This window comes from Laccaria bicolor, genomic scaffold, assembly GCF_000143565.1.
Source record: "Laccaria bicolor S238N-H82 LACBIscaffold_11 genomic scaffold, whole genome shotgun sequence".
Lineage (NCBI taxonomy): Eukaryota > Fungi > Basidiomycota > Agaricomycetes > Agaricales > Hydnangiaceae > Laccaria > Laccaria bicolor.
In genome coordinates this window covers 322400-341286 of record NW_001889882.1, presented here as the reverse complement: position 1 = coordinate 341286, position 18887 = coordinate 322400, and the positions used below count along the sequence as shown (strand labels likewise).

Below are 18887 nucleotides of genomic sequence, written 5' to 3'. Positions count from 1 at the left end.
GGATCTGACGCCTCTTGCTGTCAAGAGTATAGTCAAATCTACACACGACCGAGCAAAAGCAGCGCGTCGCAGGCGTAAAAGTTCCTCGTAGAAAGCCTCTAGTCGCGTCTTGATTCCTCGTAGATACATGTAAGTAAGCTATACCCCCATTATTCCGAACAGTACAGCGGCATAACACCACAACGGATGATTAACGAAAGGAAAGCCATCAGGGTAAAAAGAGAATGTCCACAATGAAATAAGAATAGCATAACACCTGCAAAACCATCATTAGGGCACATCTTCGAGTCGCCTCTCATGCCAGAGTCTGTAGTACCCGATCCGTCATCTCAATAACCTAACAAATGAAGGAAGCTCAGCAAGCATTGAACAACGCCAATCAAAGACACAACAGACCTTATTTATATCGGGTCGTTCCTTCGGGTCGACCTTGAGCATACTATCAATTAGATCCCTCAATCCCCGCGAATACGCCGACTGTGGATGTTTATATTGCGCATTCAAAACAGCCATTGCTATCGAACCGCCCTGTTCTGTCGTCTGTGTGTTTTCAAAGGGAGAATGCGAGTAAGCGAGAGCGTAGAGGGTGCAGCCTAATGACTGTTACGCGACTTATGAGATTTATGGCAAAGTAGAAGGGAAGTGGGAGAGAGCGTACCCATATATCAACTTTCTCGTCAAGAGTTTGACCCGTTTTCACGTCGAATAGTTCGGGTGCCCGGTAGGACATGGTACTTTGTTCAGCTGCAATATCCTGACGCCATAAAATCAGGCTCCAAGTCCTATTCAGTCAAAAAGAAGAACCTACCTGCTGGTAGAGAGCCTGCGACCGATTTTCAATAAAAATGCGGGCCTTCATCGTACTACCAAAGTCCATCAAGATTGGCGTAACACCATCATCCGCAATCATCACATTGCTATACCACGATCATCAATTGAATCATTGCTGCATCAGAGAGCGCACTCACCCCGGCTTCAAATCCCTATGAGCATACGGAACCACCGCCAGCGGCGGTCCATCCTGCTGCTGCTCCTCGTCCCCATCAAACACAACGTCAACATCACCCTCGTCCTCCACCCTGTGCCTCGTCACAAGTGGGACATTCACCGAAGAAGGTCCATCATACGAGTACCCTCCATCAGCGTCTCCCTCGGGCTGCGGGAACCGCTCATCATTGTCCTCTTCCTCCTCATGCTTTTGGCTCTTCCCCGTGTTTTTGGCATTTTTGTTATTGACAACGGCAGACCGTGGCGTGGTGGGCCGATACTCATGCATAGCGCGGACGGCAAGACACGTCCCTTTGAAGAGGCGCACCATCTCTTGTTCAGGAAAGTGTTGCCCGTTGACGACGTTGGAATTTATCATGTCTTGCAAGTTGCCTCTCTGAGTTCAATGAAGACGGGTTGTAAAGGAGGGAAGGGGAAGTGCACACCTTGTATAGCGGTAAGAAGAGATAGACGATCTGGCCTTCGCCTTCTGGGTCTTGTACAACTGCAGAGTCCTACAACTGGAAATTAGATAAACGCGTTCGATGATGATGTATGGGTGAGGGGGAATCACCAATATTCGAATAATATTCGGGTGTCTACGTGGCTTGCAGATCAGCACATAGGTACACGGACACGGGCAAGAAAGTGCAGGAAACTTACTTAAACCTCCGATACGCCTCTACCTCCCTCATAACTTCCTTAACCCCCTCCTGCCCCGTCGGACACCGTATCTTCTTCAACGCAAACTGCCTCTGCACACACCACGCGACGTGTCAACACATTCAAATTAAACAGAATGAAACCAAACACACCCCACTATGTTCATCCTGCGCAAGATATACAAACGAGAACCCTCCTTCTCCAAGGACTTTCGTTATCTGAACTGTACAAAGAAAGCAATGTCATTTGATTTTCGTTGGTTGAGGGAGAATAACCGACATGTTCGTCCGTTAATCTTGACCTTTGGTGTTTGCTGGCAAAGACAAGACGATAGAGCCCAAAACGCGTCCTTGGCTTGATCTTTGAAGTTCTCGAGGGCGCGGAAGAGTTGGGGAGGGAGTGCCATGGTTGCGCAGGTTTCTTCTGACAAGAATCCAAAATGAACATTATGTTTGGCAATGACCGCCAATAGTAACAACCGGGCCGTACATGCCGCACAATTTGAGAAAGTTAAAAAAAACAAGTCCTACCAAAGTCCTACTAAAAAGCATAAAAACCACACTCAACCCCTCACCCAACCTACTCATCCCACCCACCCATCTCCCTCTCCCACTTAACCCTCCTCATCTCCCTCCTCTCCCCATCCGTCAAGCAAGCCCACTCATTAATCCCACCAACACTCTCCACCATCTCCTCCTCCCACCTCTCCTCCCTCTCAATCTCCTTCTTCGTCTTCTTCCGCGGGGGCGGGGGAGGCAGCGGAGGCGGGGGCGTACGTCTGTTGGGGTGTAAAGGCGCGATGCGGGAGAGCATTGAGCGTGAGGATTTGAGGTAGGGTGAGTAGCATGTTGAGGAGGAGGAAGAGGAGACGCGGGGGTGGGGAGAGGGGAATGGGGAGGAGCTGGGGAGGGAGTTGACCCGTCTGATGAGCTCGGACATAGGTGTTGATTTGACGCGGGGGGCAATGGTGTACCGTGATACAAGGCTGGGGAAGAGGGACGGTTTGGGTGTGGCTTTGGGCTGGGGTATACTATTCGACCCTGGCTCGACGTTCTCCTGTAATACATAGTTGAATTAGATCTGGTACGAAAGGGATGCAGAAAGGATACCATACCTTTGTCCCATCTCTGTCATCATCGTGGGCTTGCTCAGGCGGAGCCATATCCTCGTCCTCGTCAAGGATAGCTTTACCCTTGCCCTTCTTACCAGCATTCTCTTTCCCCCTCCTCTTGGCTACTGCGTAGTCTTCTTCTTCTTCCTCAACTTTTTTATCATCAGGCTCATCCTCCTCTTGATCAGATAGAACGACCATCTTCCCTTTTCCTTTCGGTTTCTTCTTCGTTCCGACATGAATCTCTTCGTCCCCCAAGGAAGCGTCGTCTTCCCCTAGTGCACCCCCTTGGGCAGGTCCCTTTTCCCCTCGCGCACCACGCTCATGCCCTCGTGTAACACCCTCCTCCCCAAGAGCAGCACCAGGCTTCTCCTTCTTCCCCCTTCCCCGCCCCTTCCTCTTCTGCTTCTTCTTCGGACTCCCCACCTCCTCTACCACCTCCTCGTCGTCCACCACATTTGATTTCCGTTTCTTCCCTGACCCAGACGATCCAGGTACCAGAGCTGAGGCAGCAGGCGGCGAACCAATCGCTGGAGGCATCACTGGAGGTGCCAAAATATCAATCGATGATGTCGTCCCACCCAAAACGCCTTCACCCTCATCTTCCGAGTCGTTGATGAACTCGTTACTCTTAAAAACCTCCTTCTCCTTTTCCTTCTCTTTCCCTTTGCCCCTCCCCTTCCCTTTAATCTTAGGTGGTGGCACCGTAATAGTCACCTCAACCTGTCCCACCCCAGGGCTTGTCTTCTGCTTCGCCTTGCCCTTCCTCTTCCCCTCATGAGGATCAAAGTCCATGTCCATCCTATGTCCATCCCCATCCCCACCGTCCACTTCCCCCTTCTTCTTCCTCGGCTTCTTAGGCTTTGGCTTTTCAACGGGCACGGTGGGTGGTAAATCCGTTAAATCCACCACATCCCGTTCGAGCGGCTTTTCTCGCGAAGGAATAGCTTCAGGAACGGGCAGGGGAGGAGAAGAACTGGCAAAGAACGTCGGTGGGGGTAACATCAATCCCTTGCCTTTCCCCCTCTTGTCCATGTGGATAAAGCCCTCTCCGTGATCGGATTCGTCCAACTCGTCTACCCCGCTCGCCTTTCTACCATCTTTCTTAGGTGAGGAGAACAGAGAGGAAGGCGAGGAGGTAGGGGTGAGCGGGTCGTCAAAGTCGGTCGTCGGTGGGTTTTGTAATACCTCGATTGGGGGCTGGGACGTTGCAACTGAGGGGTCTGACGGTGGGAGTGGGGAAGGTAGGAGCCGGAAAGGGATGGGAATGGGGCGGGCTGGTGATAGATTGGTTGGTTGTGGTGTTGAGTCTCGGTTTGGTGCTGGTGCGGTGCGTTTTGCGATGGGTCGAGGCTTGGGTTTGGGTTTGGCCGTTGTCGTCGGTTCAGAGGGTTTGGACTTGGACTTTTTAGATTTATTCTTGGATGTGGAAGGCCTTAGCGCGAGCTCGTCAAAATCATCGTCAGAGTCGCTCAGTTCAATGATATCGTCCCCTGTGTTGAGTGTGACGGGTTTCGCTCGTTGGCGCGTTTTCGCGCGATCCGCGATGCTGGACGTCATGGGCAAGTTGTCTGGCTGAAACGCTGCGAGGTAGTCCGGCTTTCCGGTCATCGGATTGATAGGAAACGCTAGCGCAGATTTCTCAGCGTTGCTTGATGTATCACCGTCTTTCTTTTTTTTGATGGGGCGTGGCTTGGGTCGTGGTTTGGGTATAGGTGTTTCTGAGGTGCTGGCAGGCAAAATTGTAGAGATGGTATCAGGTACGACAGTCGACATCGTTGAGATGGAAGACACGCGGTTGTCGTTGGTGGATATATGAGATGGGAGACCACTCGCTCCAAGGATTGCTAGATGAATGGGTCAGCCACTAAAGAGAAGGGTAAAGAGCGTCCGAGTACCTGAAGTGTCGTGGTTATCGAATTCGTCTTCGCTGTCTGCAATGACCTCGTCGTCGTCCATGGTGGTGGTCGTTGATTGAGTTGTCGCGTGACTGTGACAGTACGCGTTTGGTTATATCCGTCATCATGCCTGGTCCGTCCAACGCTAAAAGAAAGCCGGCAAAGTCCAAAAAGAAAAAGGCAGCCAAATCGACTGTTAAACCAACGGTTGAAACCACAATCGTCACAGAGCCTTCAATTATCCAATCAAGCAATGGCTCGTCATCGTCTCCTTCGCCAGACCTTCTCCTCCTAACTCCTCCACCACTATCCATTCTCTCATCATCCATTTCTATCCCAGACAAACACCCGCCCTCGTCAATACCTCAGCTTGACCTTCACCATATAGAGGAAGTCCTCTGCCAAAAGCCTTTCATCCACGATCCGGGGAATGGTCCCCGTGTACGGGACACCCGCGCCTTCTTGGCCTCATCGTACTTTTCGCAGCCCCCTGCCTTGGATGTACGTCACCCTATATTCGTCCTACAATTGAAAGCCAATTGCCATTGAATCTTAGATCCCACTATGTGCCGAATTCGCACAAGACGAGGTGTTACAGATGTTATGCACCGTCTTACCAGAAGAAACCGCCTTGGTGCGCACCCTAATCCCAGAATTCCACAGGCTTCTCATACCTTTCTCCCAGATCTTATGGTACAACAAAAGCCGAGCCACCTCCCGTATCTGTCCAGCCTGTCAGCGGCTGTACCACCTCGGAGACACCCTCCCCGACCTCGTAGAAGACGAATACGACTCTGCCCCTCCTTCCCCCACTCGCGCGAACCGAGCACCGCCCCCTCAGTTAGGGCGCGAACAATCCATCAGTGGCCTCTGTACGCTCCTCTCTCTCTTTCCTCCTTCCCCTCACTAAAAAACCCTCCCTCGTACATAGGTTCCCCAGTCTGCTTCATCCTAGCCTCATTCAACCACCCCGGCGCCATAAAATCCGCATGGGGCCGCATGGCAGACGAGATGGACGACGCTTCTTGGGAGTTACTCAACGCCCCTGGCGTCGACGCTGCCCAGGGAGACACAAGCCGTACATTGGGTATGCTTGTGAAAATGACGAGGTTGCATGATTTGGGGCTCGCGCAACTTTGTTTTGATGAGGCGGAGGTGGAGTTTTTGGAGGAGCGTCGGGATGCTGACGAGGATGTGAACCCTCAAGGGTTTGACGAGGACACGCCTTCTGAGCTTGATCTTGGTCTGGCGCTAAAGGCACTGGCGTTGGTTGACCAGTCGTAAGTATACCCGGTTTATTTATTCAAGCAAGTACATAACTCTCTTCTCCTTTTTTTTCATGGCTGATATTCATGGGTTGTTATCTCGCTTTCGTGTAAATCGTTATTGATAATATAAGGACTCAAGTAGTTGGACTGGTTATCTTGGATGCGTGATCGTGGAACTGGCAATGACATAGCTTCACAAGTACTTGATCCCACCCAGCGCTCACCAACTCTGGTTCAATACCACCCTCACTCGAGAGCAGCTATTCTCAAGTTTGCACCAACTACTATCTCAAGTTTACACCAACTAGATCTCATGACTCCTCTCCCTTACAACTCGGTTCCCGACCCTCTTTTGAACGTTCCTGAAGAACTATGGTTAGAGATCTTCTACCACGCGACAGTTGGCACATGCGTCGATGATGGCGTAGACTATGTCCCATTCGCCGCCATCCCTCTCCAAGAACGCGACAGTCCTAGCGTCCAACGGAGGTGCTTCGTGACCAAACACAGCTTGCTTCTAGTTTGCAAGGCATGGAATGCTCTGGCTACGGAGTTAGTTTATCGGACAATACGAATCTGTCACGGAACCACCGCATTATTGGATTCTGTTCACATGGATACTCCCAGTGAGAAACCCAGAGGTGGAAATGGTCGTTTTTTGTTCGAAAGGTCGAAATCAACTCGAGAGTCCAGGACTTTGATCCGTTCAATCCAACCATCGTTGCTCAGATTCTAGCTCAGTGTCCAGGCATGGTCTCTCTCTCCCGGCCATTCGCCTTTGATGGCATGAACCTAGCTATCTGCAAGGTTCGAGTGAACGATGGTTCGCGACAAAGTCCACATACACAGGTCATCCCTCACTTCCCAACTCTATCCGCTTTACGAAGGGTGGACTGGTGGCTACCATTGGCCATGCCTTCCCGGCGGTCTGCTCTCTTCTCAGTTTTTCATGACCTTCTGGATGACATCATCAAACATGCCCCCAATCTGCAATACCTTACAATTGGCGGGCCAGCCAACTCATACTTATCTTCACATCAAGACTTCTTTCCACCCATTCTTTCTCTTCGCAATCTGACTACGTTGAGATTCGAATGTGATGAGAAATTGAACCACGGCAACGTGACTTGGCAGCTCCCAAACCTCACACATCTGCTACTTGGGGGCTCGTATTCTGTTGCACTTCCCGTCATTAAGGCATGTGGCTCTCATCTCAAGGTTCTTGAAATCATCCGAAAGTCATCGGGGGAAACAACTACATATTTCCCTGGCCTCTTTCACGACTTCCTGTCCAGAACTCCCAATCTAGAGGAATTCAACTTCCCACTCGATGGCTCCGTCGATGTTTATCGACCATTACCACCCTACCCTTCCACTTTGCGAACTATTGGGATTTACCTTGGTACTTCGTCACCCAATCGGCTTTCCGAACCAATGTTCGACTATTTAAAGGTCCCACATTATCTTCCCATGTTGACGCAGCTGGTCTTCTATAATCATAGTCGATGGCAAGAGGACTTTCAACAACCAACATTTTTGCTTGTTAAGGAAGCTTTAGAAAAACGATCTTGCAGTATTGAATTTGCTTAGCGTTGCCTAATAGAGAAGCGATCTTGGACTTGTGTATGACTTGCGTGTACAGTTTTATGTCCAGAGCTCCCAATTTAGAGGAATTCAACTTCCCACTCAATGGCTTCGTCGCGAAAGATCAATCAACGCCACCCGTCTACCTTTCTACGTTGCGAACTATTAGACTTTACCTCGGTAATTCGTCACCCAATCGGCTTGCTGAACCAATGTTGAACTTTCTGAAGGTCCCGCACCATCTTCCTATGTTGAAGCAGCTGGTCTTCTAAGATCACGGTCGATGGCAAGGGGCCTTCCAACAACCGACCTTTTTGCTTCACAAGCAAGCTTTTGAAGAGCGATCCTGCAGCATTGAATTTGCTTACTTAGCTTTGGAAGAAATTTTGGACTTTCCTGTGCGCTTCTACCATCGCCACCTTCTCATAACACCGTGGCCTGTTTACATGTCGTTAGCTGACGTCTATTAGATTTATTGAAACAGCGGAAACCTTGGAACAATGCATTTCAGTCATTTCAGTGTTCTGCAGCAACTAAGACCCTCATTGGATATGAGACCCACCTTTCAGGTCCCCGTATGAAGCTTACAATTTACTTCTTTGGAAAAAGATGCTTGCTGGCCGCGGCTGCACTCCCTGCATCTCGTTTGCCTTTTGTCGCGATTCTCAACGAGTTTAAGGGCGAAGTGTGTAAATCGATATTGAACTCAAGTAGTTGGACTGGTGAATGTCGCCATGAAATACTGTACTCCGTTCCGTAAATACGCAGGCATAGGTTTAACGTGCACAAGTCGCGACGCCTTGCCTTCTTTGAATCAGACTTGGCCAAGCTGTGAGTGCCACAGTCATATAACTGAGACTAGATGTAAAAGTAACAAAGCCTCAACGGAAATATTCTCTATTGCGCCGTCGAAAACTTGCAAGGTCTTTGGAAACGTAAGTATCCTCCCCGCCATGCGTCGCAAAAAAGAAGAAGAAAAAGAGAATATTCACACGAGCTGTCCTTCCCTCCACCCCTGCATCAAACACCGTCGACTATAAACAGCAGATAAAGCTACCATGAGCGCTTCCTCCCAGCGTCTCTACACCACATACCCCACCTCCCTCTACACCCTTGACGACGATCAATTCTCTCTCCCCAGCCCAGATCGCGAAATGAGCTCTGCCCGCAGCCTGAGCTTCTCCCTCAGCGACGTACCAGAGGAAGATCCTGCATCCCTCGCGGCCAGTGGACCGTACGTGAACAATAGCGCTGCAAATTCTACGTCTACTTTTCATGGCGGTGGAGGGGGAGCGGGAACGTCAAGATCCCGCACGACGACGAGTACAGGCCAATTGCAACAACGCACACCGAGCATCCGGACACTAGGGAGGAGCTCCACCGACCCCATACCCTCGCCTCCATCAGGCACCCCCTCCTCAAGTAACGTACGCAGAGCCCAATCTTCTGGATCCACGACCCGCACGGGGGGAAGCCGCTCCAGCACCTCTGCCTCTGCTGACCGCACCCTAAGAAAATACAGAAGCACCCCACGACTCCCACACGAGCGGGACGTCGACCTCGCGCCTAGCACTGCGATGTATTGGAGTCGGGCACCTGTATGGGGACATCTCCCTTCTAGGACGATGCGTGCGCATAGTGTTACGCTTGTTGATACGACTGCGTGGCTCTACGGCGGATGCGATGATAAGGATAGTTCGAAGGACATCTATTGTTTTGATACGGGTGTGTTTTCATTTCTTACTCTCTTGCTTATGTCGTGTGCTTATGTTCTCGCAAAACAAGAAACGATGCAATGGACGCACCCAGATACAGTCGGCGACATACCACCACCCTGCAGAGCGCACACCGCCACGCTCGTCGATAAGAAGATCATCGTCTTTGGCGGGGGGCTTGGGCCAGTGTACTACGACGCCACTTACGTCCTCGACACTACCACTCGACGCTGGACACGGCCCACTCTTCTCCCTGGGCCGCACCCAACAGCACGGAGAGCCCACGCAGCGGTATTTTATAAAGGCAAAGTATGGGTATTTGGCGGTGGGAACGGGTTGACCGCGTTGAACGATGTGTGGACGTTGGAGGTTGGACCAGGGGGTAATGGGGTGGTGGGGCCTACAGGGGAAAAGGCGATGCGCTGGGAGGAGGTGGAGACGTCTGGAAAGAAACCTAGTGCGCGGGGGTACCACACGGCAACGCTTATCGGGAACGTCATGGTTATTATAGGTGGGAGCGATGGGAAGGAGTGTTTTACGGATGTGTGGTTTTTGAACCTGGGTGCGTTTTCTCTCTCCTCTTCACTCACTGACACCAACTAATCAATCGAAAAAGATACCCTCGTATGGAGCATGGTAAAACAACAATCGCCCACGCACCGCAGACTCGCACACAGCGCCACGCAAGTCGGATCGTACATATTCATCGTGGGGGGACACAACAGCAGCGAATACGGCTCTGATCTCCTCCTCTTCAACCTCGTCTCCCTCCAATACGAACCCCGCACCATCCTGGGGAAACCGCCCAGCGCGCGGGGGTACCATGCGACGATTCTTGCGGATAGTCGCGTGTTTTTGTTTGGGGGGTATAATGGCCAAAGTGCGTTTGATGATGTGCATGTGTTGGATTTGGCGGCGGGCGCGTATTTGCCGCAGGTGACGAGTTTTTCGATCGAGGCGTAGGTTGGGGGGGGGGGGGGGTTGCATGCACTGATTGTATTATATATTAACGTTGATATTCTGTATCTTTCGTTGTTTTTTTCTTCATTTGGAAAAGTGGGGATCAGAGCCAACCTCTAACGCGTGTCTTGAACTTCAGAGGAGTGGACAAAATTAGAGTAAACAGTTGACGACGGGAAAAATTTCGGTCAAAGGATATAATTTCGAATTCTCTATCTGGGGAGTCGAACCCAGTTTTTGCGCGGGAATAGAAGAGACATTTGAACAAAGCAACCGCGTGTATTACCAATATACGAAGGAGAAGGTTAGATTGAGGTTAGAATTGGGAGGTTTTCTACAATTATTAGGGACGCAAGTGAGGACAAGACAGGAGGGGAATGATACACATCCTGAGAAACGTTCTGACGACTCCGTCCAAGTAAATCTGAAAAAAGATACGATGGTGAATTGGTTCACTTTGCCAATTGGTGAGCAGTGCAATGCAGTCAACGAGAATACTGAAGTCCGTGTCATCATTCTCTGTCAATCCTTACCAAATCCTTACTTGCGAAGTCTTGAAGAATGGACCGAAGGCAAGCGTGCTCTCTCTCCTTGGCGTTTTTACTACTGCTCTGTTCCGCGTACGCAAAGTCGATGATTGTAACCCCCGAGTCGCCAATAAGAACGTTGTCTGAACGGATGTCACCATGGATTACACCTGCACGGTGGATGGACTCCAACGTTGATAGAGCTGAGTTGCTAACAGTAAAACGGATCAATAAGGATTGAAAACGAACAAATCACGAAACATACCACTCAGAGATTGACAACTGTCAAAAGTGGAGAAAAATGCATTAATATTCGACGAGACTACTGAAGTCCATGTCATCATTCTCTGTCAATCCTTACTTGCCAAGTCTTGAAGAATGGACTGAAGGCAAGCATGCTCTCCCTCCTTGGCTTTTTTACTACTGCTTTGTTCCGCATAAGCAAAGTCGATGATTGTAACTCCCGAGTCACCGGTAAGAATATTATCTGAACGGATGTCACCATGGATCACGTCTGCACGGTGGATGGACTCCAACGTTGATAAAGCTGAGTTGCTAGTCGGAAACGGATCAATAAGGATTAAAAACGAACAAATCACGAAACTTACCACTCACAGATTATCAACGTTCTCCCCAGATGAGAGATCGGAACTCCCGCATAGAGCATGACTAGAGCACAAGCAGATCCTTCCCTATCATCAAAGTGACCAAGCACCGTTGTGATACCTTGATGAACGCCTTTCGACTTTAAATGGAGATAAATTTTGTATTCGCTCTTGAGATAATCCCGCTGCCAAGTCCTGAATGCAAGCATCAGGACGACGTCCAGTGGTGTGACTCCATCCATGTCATCTGGTTCCAGGGTGCCACGGAGGGCTGTACCAACAGAGCCTTTCCGAGGTAGCCACGATGGTCATACATGCATGTGGTTCATACATGCGGTCCGGTGGATAAAACGGAGAACTGGACATTGGCAGAGTCAAGGGCAAAGAGCGAACAAATGAGGCAGGGACTGGAGAGTCATATATGAAGTATTGGAGGTAAAGAAGCACGAGTTCGCGGTTGAGGGCCGCATTTATCAATTTCTGGGGGTCGTTCGAGTCATCGAGGGATCGACGTTGTCCAACTAGAAGTGAACGCACCTCGGTGGCCTCAGGATGATCCTCAGTGAGACCTTTCCCTCCTACTGAGCTACTGCTAAGTTCTCCCATACCACGACCATCATTCTCACCTTTGCTGTCATTGCTGCGGTCATTTCCAGAACCCTCGTCGCCGCCATCGGTAGGTGACTCCTGTCGCTGCTTGCGATCCATCGTATCTTGCGGCTTGCCGGGAGGCGATACACAGGTCAACGGATGAGTTCCAATGATGTCCGAGAGTGTGTCTGAGACTTCTGATGCCAGATACCATAGTAGCATCGGCTCGCCCCCAGGCCACAGTTTCGTCATATCCTGGACCTTGGACTTCTCAACTCGGATATTGTTGCTGAGTGCCAAAATATGCCTCAGCGGATCGGTGGTCATGGATGAAAGACAAGAAGATAGTAGAAAAGGGCATGCAGGTAGTGTGCGGAGCTCATGCAGAGGAATGAGGATACATTCGCGTCAAGAAACAAGGCGTCCAGGACTCTAAGGTGGCAGCTTCCCTACGAAAGACGTTGAATATCTTTCTGAAAGCGACATTATCCTTGATTCTATGGGAAATCAGCCTAAATATCAACGAGCAGCATTCAGTGAGCATATCAAAGTCAGTAGCAGTCTCCAGTGAGTCTCACCTAAAACATGACCTGTCTCCTTGGCTTTCTCCTAACCTCACCGCCTAGCGTCGATGATTGTGACTCCTAAGTCATCAATAAGGATATTTTCTGGACGAATGTCAAGCGGTAGCTCGGTTTAAGGATTCTAAAGGTGCAACCAATTGCGAGATATTGGAAGAAAGTCTGAATATGCTTCACATGGCCTTCAATGTCAAAACATTTTGCCTCCTCTTGGTAGCGCGGAGTCCGGACAATGGTGGTGGTAGGAGGATGCGGTAGAAACGTGATCGCGAGCCTGATTGGGAACTAGACCAACTTCAGAATCACCTTGACTTCACTGCTTGATCACACCCAGCGCTCACCAATTGTAGTTCGATGCTGAGTAGCCTCTGAAAATCCCTCGAGAGGACAGCTATTCTCAACTCTTGCACCAACTCTCATGGCTCTCCCTCACAACTCGATTCCCAACCCTTTTTTGAACGTTCCAGAAGAGCTATGGTTGGAGATCTTCTACTACGCGACAATCGGTACATGCGTCGATGATGGCGTAAACTATGTCCCTTTCGCTGCCATCCCTTTCCAAGAACGCGACAGTCTTCGCGTTGAACGGAGGTGCTTCGCGACCAAACGCAACTTGCTTCTAGTTTGCAAGGCATGGAATGCTCTTGCTACGGAGACAGCGTATCGGTCTATACGAATTTGCCACGGAACCAACACATTATTGGATTCTCTTTACATGGATACTACTTCCAGTGAGAAAGCCGGAGGTGGAAATGGTCGTTTTGTCCGAAATGTAGAAATCAACTCAAGAGTCCAGGACTTTGATCCGTTCAATCCAACCATCGTTGCTCAGATTCTAGCTCAGTGTCCTGGCATGGTCTCGCTCGCCCGGCCATTTGCCTATGATGGCACGAACCTGGTCATCTGCAAGGTTCGGGTGGGCGATAGTTCCCAACAAAGTTCCCATTTGCAGGTCATCCCTCATTTCCCAACTCTGTCCGCTTTACGAAGGGTGGACTGGTGGCTTCCATTGACCATGCCTCCCCGTAGGTTTGATCTCTCATCAACCGAGCTTTTCCAGGACCTTCTGGGAGATATTATCAACCATGCCCCCAATCTGCGATACCTTACACTCGGCGGGCCAGCCAACTCATTCATTTTTTCACAACAACCCTTCTCCTCTATCACACCCATTCTTTCTCTTCACAATCTGACTACGTTGAGACTTGAATGTGATGTGAGATTTGGCCACAGCAACCTTACAGCCAGGACTTGGCAGCTCCCAAACCTCACACATTTGCTAGTTGGAGGCTCGTATTCTGTTGCAATTCACGTCATTGAGGCGTGTGGCTCTCATCTCAAGGTTCTTGAAATCATCGGAAAGTCATTCTGGAGAAGCGCACCCTTTTTTCACGACTTCCTGGAGTTCCTGTCCAGAGCATCCAATCTAGAGGAATTCAACTTCCCACTCGATGGCTTCGGTAAGAATTATCGACCACTACCACCCGTCTACCCTTCCACGCTACGAACTATTAGACTTAAACTTGGTGATTTGTCACCCGATCGGCTTTCTGAACCATTGTTGGATTTTCTAAAATTCCCACATCGTCTCCCCATGTTAAAGCAGTTGGTCTTCTATGATCACTGTCAATGGCAAGAGGTCTTCCAACAGCCAACGTTTTTGCTTGCTAAGCAAGTTCTTGAAGAGCAATCCTGCATCATCGAGTTTGCTTAGTGTTGTCCAATACTAGAGATTCAGAAGGGATTTTAGTTGTATATGTCGTACTAGAGGCGAAGAAGCACGAGTTCGTGGTCGAGGGCTGCATTTATAATTTATTCCTGGCGGTTTTCGAGTCATCGGATCCTGCCAGGCGGTACAGAGAGGTCAACATTAGTGACTGAGACTTCTGATCCCGTATACCATATCATAAGGGGTGCAAGGCCGTATACTCAGGCTAGCGCTATAGCTCGTGAGTAGGAATCGGAATTTTGAATGGCTCCCTCATTGTTCATGTAGGTTTTCGTGCAACTTCTCTTTGCTCGGCCGTGATGAAGCAACCAAGCAGCGGAGGATGGGTATTTTTTGTGGCATTGAGTGCTGAATCCGCAGCCAGACCACCGGCTTGTCACACGCAGATAAAACTATTTGCTTGAGAACCAGCCGAGGAGACAATTTCAAGATTGAGGGCGCGTGATTGGGCTAAAACTCTTGGAGTGTAACATTCAACTCTCTAAGTTGAATAAATTCTAGACGAGGGAGAATTTGGGGAGAATAACGAGGACGCGTTATTTGGTCTTGTTTTCGTCGGAGCCTAATAATAAAGCAGTGTTCCAGCGACTTGCACTGGTCTTGCACGGAATCGGCGCAAGAGTTGGATGTCCGCCGCACCTGCTCCAGATGTCCCTCCTACCGCAAAACAACACCGTCATGCTTGTCTGGACGACTTTCTCATCGGCGAAGAGATCGCCTGGGGCTCGCTAGCCACCATCGTCGAAGCCACCCACAAAACAACACACAAGCGCTACGTCATCAAGATCCTCGACAAGCTCCAGCTCGTCAAGAAAAAGATGACGCGCTCCGTGCTCGCGGAGAAGGAGGCTTTGGTCAAGCTGGCGTCTAGGCCGCAGCCTCATCATCCTGGAATCATTCGGTTACATTACTCGTTCCATGATGCGTCGTCGCTTTACTTCGTGCTTGACTTGGCCCCAAATGGGGACCTCAAGCAGTTGGTGCAGAAGACGGGATCCTTGGCGATGCCGTGCGCGAGGTATTACACTGCCCAACTCACATCGGCCATTCAATACCTGCACGATGCAGGCGTCTCTCATCGCGATATTAAACCTGAGAACGCGCTACTGGATGAGTCGATGCGTATTAAGATTGCGGATTTTGGGTGTGCGTATGTAGGCCCGGATTTGGATAGTACGTCAGATTCTACTGCTTTTGAACAAACGATTTGGCTGATCCTGCAAAGCGCATCGCACGAATACGTTTGTAGGCACCGCAGCGTATATCTCGCCAGAGTTGCTCTTGCGCGCGAAAGCAGATCCGAAGGGGTGCGTAGGCATCACTTAGTCTTTGTTTCACGGTTTGATCGTGGTATTGTGTAGCCCGGATTTGTGGGCCATCGGCTGTACCCTCTACTTCCTCCTCTTCGCAAGTTATCCGTTCTCAGCTGCGACGGAGTACCTTACGATGGAGAGAGTGAAGAAGCTGGATTACTCGATTCCTGAGGGATGTGATCCCGTCGCTCATGATCTCATCAAACGACTTCTCGTTCGTCTCTCTTTTTTTCCAATCAACTCAGCGATGTTCAGGGGTTTCTAGGTACCTTTTGAAGACCGGATAGGCCTCTCACCCCACTCTTCCCCTGCCGAACTTCGCAATCACGCGTTCTTTATTGGACCTGACGAATATGAACCTTCCTCACATGAAATTGAAGGGTACATCGACTGGGAGACGCTCTGGACTATACCTGTACCTAAGATCGTCGCGGGTCCTTTTAAATCTAACAACATGTCGGAGGAAGATACAGTGGATCTTTTGTGGTCCAGGTTTGAGGAGATCAGCTTGTCGGGGGCGTAGGCTTCGTTTCATGGGCTGGTTGCCAATCGTCTCTACAATATGGAGGAGTTGAACCTAGGGAGACCCACTCTTGTGTGCACGATATAACACTGCAGATCCCTCGGATATCTTCGTTGGCAATGAAAATGTACCTCGAAGGGAATGGTCAAGATTGAAGGGCAGTGGAGGATAGGGCGTGCATGAAACTCTGTGCTTATGCGATCTGCGGCAAGGAGGCGAGGACGGGAGAGGCATTCAGGCCTCAGGCCTCAGGCCCCAGGGTTCGAGGGTAAGCTGATTAGCAAGGACAAGGACTTCTTGGGCTCGAGATCTCTCGAAGAGACCCGGCAATGTTATATGACATTCAATTTCATGGACAACTAGCACTCTAGCACTAGCATTTATATCGACACAACTAGGTTTTTTTGTGGAAAGTCCATGAAGTCCCTCCATGGCACAAGTGATGTGTCAGTAATCACGACACCGCTAACGCGTTTTATCTGGAACGCGTTCCAGATATGACAGAATAGTACTCTCCTGAACTGTTTTTTCCGCCATGGATCCAGCCTATCTGAACAAGAGTGAGTGGCGCCCATCGTTCCCATTCATTACAAGTCCTGAGCGTTTCCCGCAGAGATCGTCGACCTGAGTGATGACGAGCTCATTGCCCTCGGGTTCCAGGGCGAAAGTGAGCCCGTTCGTCTTTATACACGTCCATCTCTCTCTCATTATTGCCCGTAAACCTTGTAGACGTTGCTCCAGGTATCAAACGTATGGTTGACAAGGTGAAAGCCGACCCCATTCACCTAGGCAGTAAGTCTCTCCATCTTCTTCTTTGCGCGTTTAATTCCCCACCTTTCGTTTTCAGCCGTGACCTGCTTTATGGTCGACTGTCTTAAGCGCAGATACACCGTTCAGGCTTCCCCACAAGATGCTACTCAGTCGCCTGCCTCTCCTACCTCTCCCGTGTCTGCCACCCTTAGTCAGGCCGAGACTGTCTACCCAGAGCTCAGAAGCGACTCGGACGCCCACACCGTCGTCGCCCCCAACCTGATTTCCAAGTTTGAGATGAAGTACTGGTACCACGGCATCTCCGGCGACCCTCCCAAGCTCTTGTGGCGTTCCGATCTCAAAAGTAACCCCTTCCCCAACCCCCCGCCTGGGGCCAGGTTCTTTAAGATCCCTACCAAGACCGCCCACGGCGTCTTTAACACGCCGCTTAACGACGTGTGGGACGAAGTCGCTCCTCGGATCCTTGCGTCAATGAAGGCCCACAGCCTTAAGTACTCCGCGCTCAAGACGGTTCGCTTCTCGACCGTTGAGGACGGTAAGGACGAAACTCTCGGCCCCGTCGTCGTGTGGATTGCCGTTCGTCCCAACACTACCAACGCAGGGGCTGTTCGTGATGCTACGCCAGACATCCTCCACATCCTCGCTGATGTGCGGATTACCGATGTCATCGTCGAGTGGTACGAGGCGTCGGTCGTCAGGCTGGTCGGTCCACCTTTGATGAGCGTCGAGGACAACACTGACCCCAAGTTTGGCCTCAATCACCCGTTCAACACTGGCCTAGGCATCCCCATCGCTAGGCAGTCCGACGACGCGCAGGGCACCCTCACGCTCCTGTTCAAGGAAATGAAGACGAGCAGTGGCGAGCCAAGCGAGAGGATTCTCGCCCTCACCAGCAAACACGTCGCCTCCGTCGACACCACACCGATTACAAGTTCGACGGGGCCAACCCTCAGCACATCCTCGTTTGTAGTAATCGCCGTCTTGCTCATGCCATCACCGAGATCGAGGATGCAGTCACCGCGGGGCACAGCGACGTCGTCATACTTGCCGGAGAAATCGAGGCCTTGGAGTCAAAGTTGGGCACGCCCAAGGAGAACAGGACGGCTCTGAAACTCAAGAAGAATGCTCTGAACGCTCTGAACGAGGACAACCCCATGCTTCAGACCTTCTTTGACGAAGTCAACGCCGACTGGTAAGACACCAACGGCCGCAGGTTTGGTGTTGTCGACTGGGCTCCCAAGATCTCAGCCAGGGTTGATGACTGCCACTACACTCGTGACATCGCCACGTTTGCGGTCTATGGGGAGAAGCTCAAGAATTTTGAACGTAACATCGTCGATCTAGGTGCCTTGCGTTCCATTTCTTTCCATTCCAATCTATTTACTAACATTGAATTCTTCAGGAAACCAATACACCAGCCGTCAGCTCGGGGATCACTTCTGGCCCGTCGCTGCCGTTCTAGAGGGTAGGACGATCCCAGCCAACCGGCAGCTTCCCATCCGTTGCGCTCTTACTGGTCGCCGCCTCAGCAATCCCGACACACAGGACAAGAATGGCAATCCCCTGTACATCGTGGGCAAGTACGGCAACACGACCAAGCTTACCTTGGGCCGCTACTCGGGCATGGACGCCTATATCTGCACCGACCTCGGACTCGAGTCTAGGGAGATGGTCGTCTATAACTATCACAAGACTTTTGGCAACTTTTCGGATTATGGGGACTCGGGATCTCTTATTTTTACGGGCGACGGCGATGCGCTTGCCTCGTTGCACTCGGGAATGCCTCGAGGCACGGACAACCATGTTACTTATGCTACGCCTATTTGGTGGGTTATTAAGCAGGTCCTGGTCGAGTATCCCTTCGCCGAGTTTTACGGCATCACTTGCAGTTTTGACTGAGCGCAAGCATATCTATTATCTTCGTCCACTTGCTTAATCTCACTATCGGCCCAATCGCTCGTTTGCTATCTTTGCATTGTCGGCAATACATTACATGAATGCCTAATTAACATTAACTCTGATTTGACTATATGTATGCACAAGCCAAAATAAATCTAACTG

General features: G+C 50.5%; 8 protein-coding genes across 8 annotated transcripts; 4 read left to right on the top strand and 4 right to left on the bottom strand.

The window, feature by feature from the left end:
• Positions 1-426: 426 nt before the first annotated feature.
• On the bottom strand, positions 427-2029 carry LACBIDRAFT_145246 (uncharacterized protein; the record flags this gene model as incomplete). Its single annotated transcript, XM_001880576.1, has 10 exons — positions 427-600; positions 659-754; positions 809-917; positions 969-1079; positions 1248-1384; positions 1434-1502; positions 1562-1586; positions 1651-1742; positions 1803-1873; positions 1930-2029. Coding segments are annotated over 10 exons (984 nt in total), but the record flags the coding sequence as incomplete, so codon positions are not given.
• Positions 2030-2229: 200 nt separating this feature from the next.
• Positions 2230-4720, bottom strand: LACBIDRAFT_296969 (uncharacterized protein; the record flags this gene model as incomplete). The annotated part of the gene is made up of 3 exons (XM_001880575.1): positions 2230-2706; positions 2765-4608; positions 4660-4720. 3 exons carry the CDS (start codon positions 4718-4720, stop codon positions 2230-2232), a joined length of 2382 nt encoding a protein of 793 aa, XP_001880610.1.
• A 5004-nt stretch (positions 4721-9724) lies between these two features.
• LACBIDRAFT_326784 (uncharacterized protein) lies at positions 9725-10189 on the top strand (the record flags this gene model as incomplete). Its single annotated transcript, XM_001880803.1, has 2 exons — positions 9725-9788; positions 9843-10189. 2 exons carry the CDS (start codon positions 9725-9727, stop codon positions 10187-10189), a joined length of 411 nt encoding a protein of 136 aa, XP_001880838.1.
• Positions 10190-10671: 482 nt separating this feature from the next.
• On the bottom strand, positions 10672-12236 carry LACBIDRAFT_326783 (uncharacterized protein; the record flags this gene model as incomplete). Its single annotated transcript, XM_001880574.1, has 5 exons — positions 10672-10683; positions 10720-10916; positions 11075-11268; positions 11322-11589; positions 11633-12236. The coding sequence occupies 5 exons, from the start codon at positions 12234-12236 to the stop codon at positions 10672-10674; spliced, it is 1275 nt and encodes a 424-aa protein (XP_001880609.1).
• A 672-nt stretch (positions 12237-12908) lies between these two features.
• On the top strand, positions 12909-14204 carry LACBIDRAFT_326782 (uncharacterized protein; the record flags this gene model as incomplete). The annotated part of the gene is made up of 1 exon (XM_001880802.1): positions 12909-14204. One exon carries the CDS (start codon positions 12909-12911, stop codon positions 14202-14204), a length of 1296 nt encoding a protein of 431 aa, XP_001880837.1.
• A 641-nt stretch (positions 14205-14845) lies between these two features.
• LACBIDRAFT_249655 (uncharacterized protein) lies at positions 14846-15797 on the top strand (the record flags this gene model as incomplete). Its single annotated transcript, XM_001880801.1, has 3 exons — positions 14846-15392; positions 15445-15526; positions 15581-15797. The coding sequence occupies 3 exons, from the start codon at positions 14846-14848 to the stop codon at positions 15795-15797; spliced, it is 846 nt and encodes a 281-aa protein (XP_001880836.1).
• Positions 15798-16289: 492 nt separating this feature from the next.
• LACBIDRAFT_296964 (uncharacterized protein) lies at positions 16290-16487 on the bottom strand (the record flags this gene model as incomplete). Its single annotated transcript, XM_001880573.1, has 1 exon — positions 16290-16487. The coding sequence occupies one exon, from the start codon at positions 16485-16487 to the stop codon at positions 16290-16292; it is 198 nt and encodes a 65-aa protein (XP_001880608.1).
• A 103-nt stretch (positions 16488-16590) lies between these two features.
• Positions 16591-18725, top strand: LACBIDRAFT_326780 (uncharacterized protein; the record flags this gene model as incomplete). The annotated part of the gene is made up of 7 exons (XM_001880800.1): positions 16591-16615; positions 16669-16722; positions 16785-16847; positions 16903-17788; positions 17857-18018; positions 18040-18170; positions 18229-18725. 7 exons carry the CDS (start codon positions 16591-16593, stop codon positions 18723-18725), a joined length of 1818 nt encoding a protein of 605 aa, XP_001880835.1.
• Positions 18726-18887: the final 162 nt, after the last annotated feature.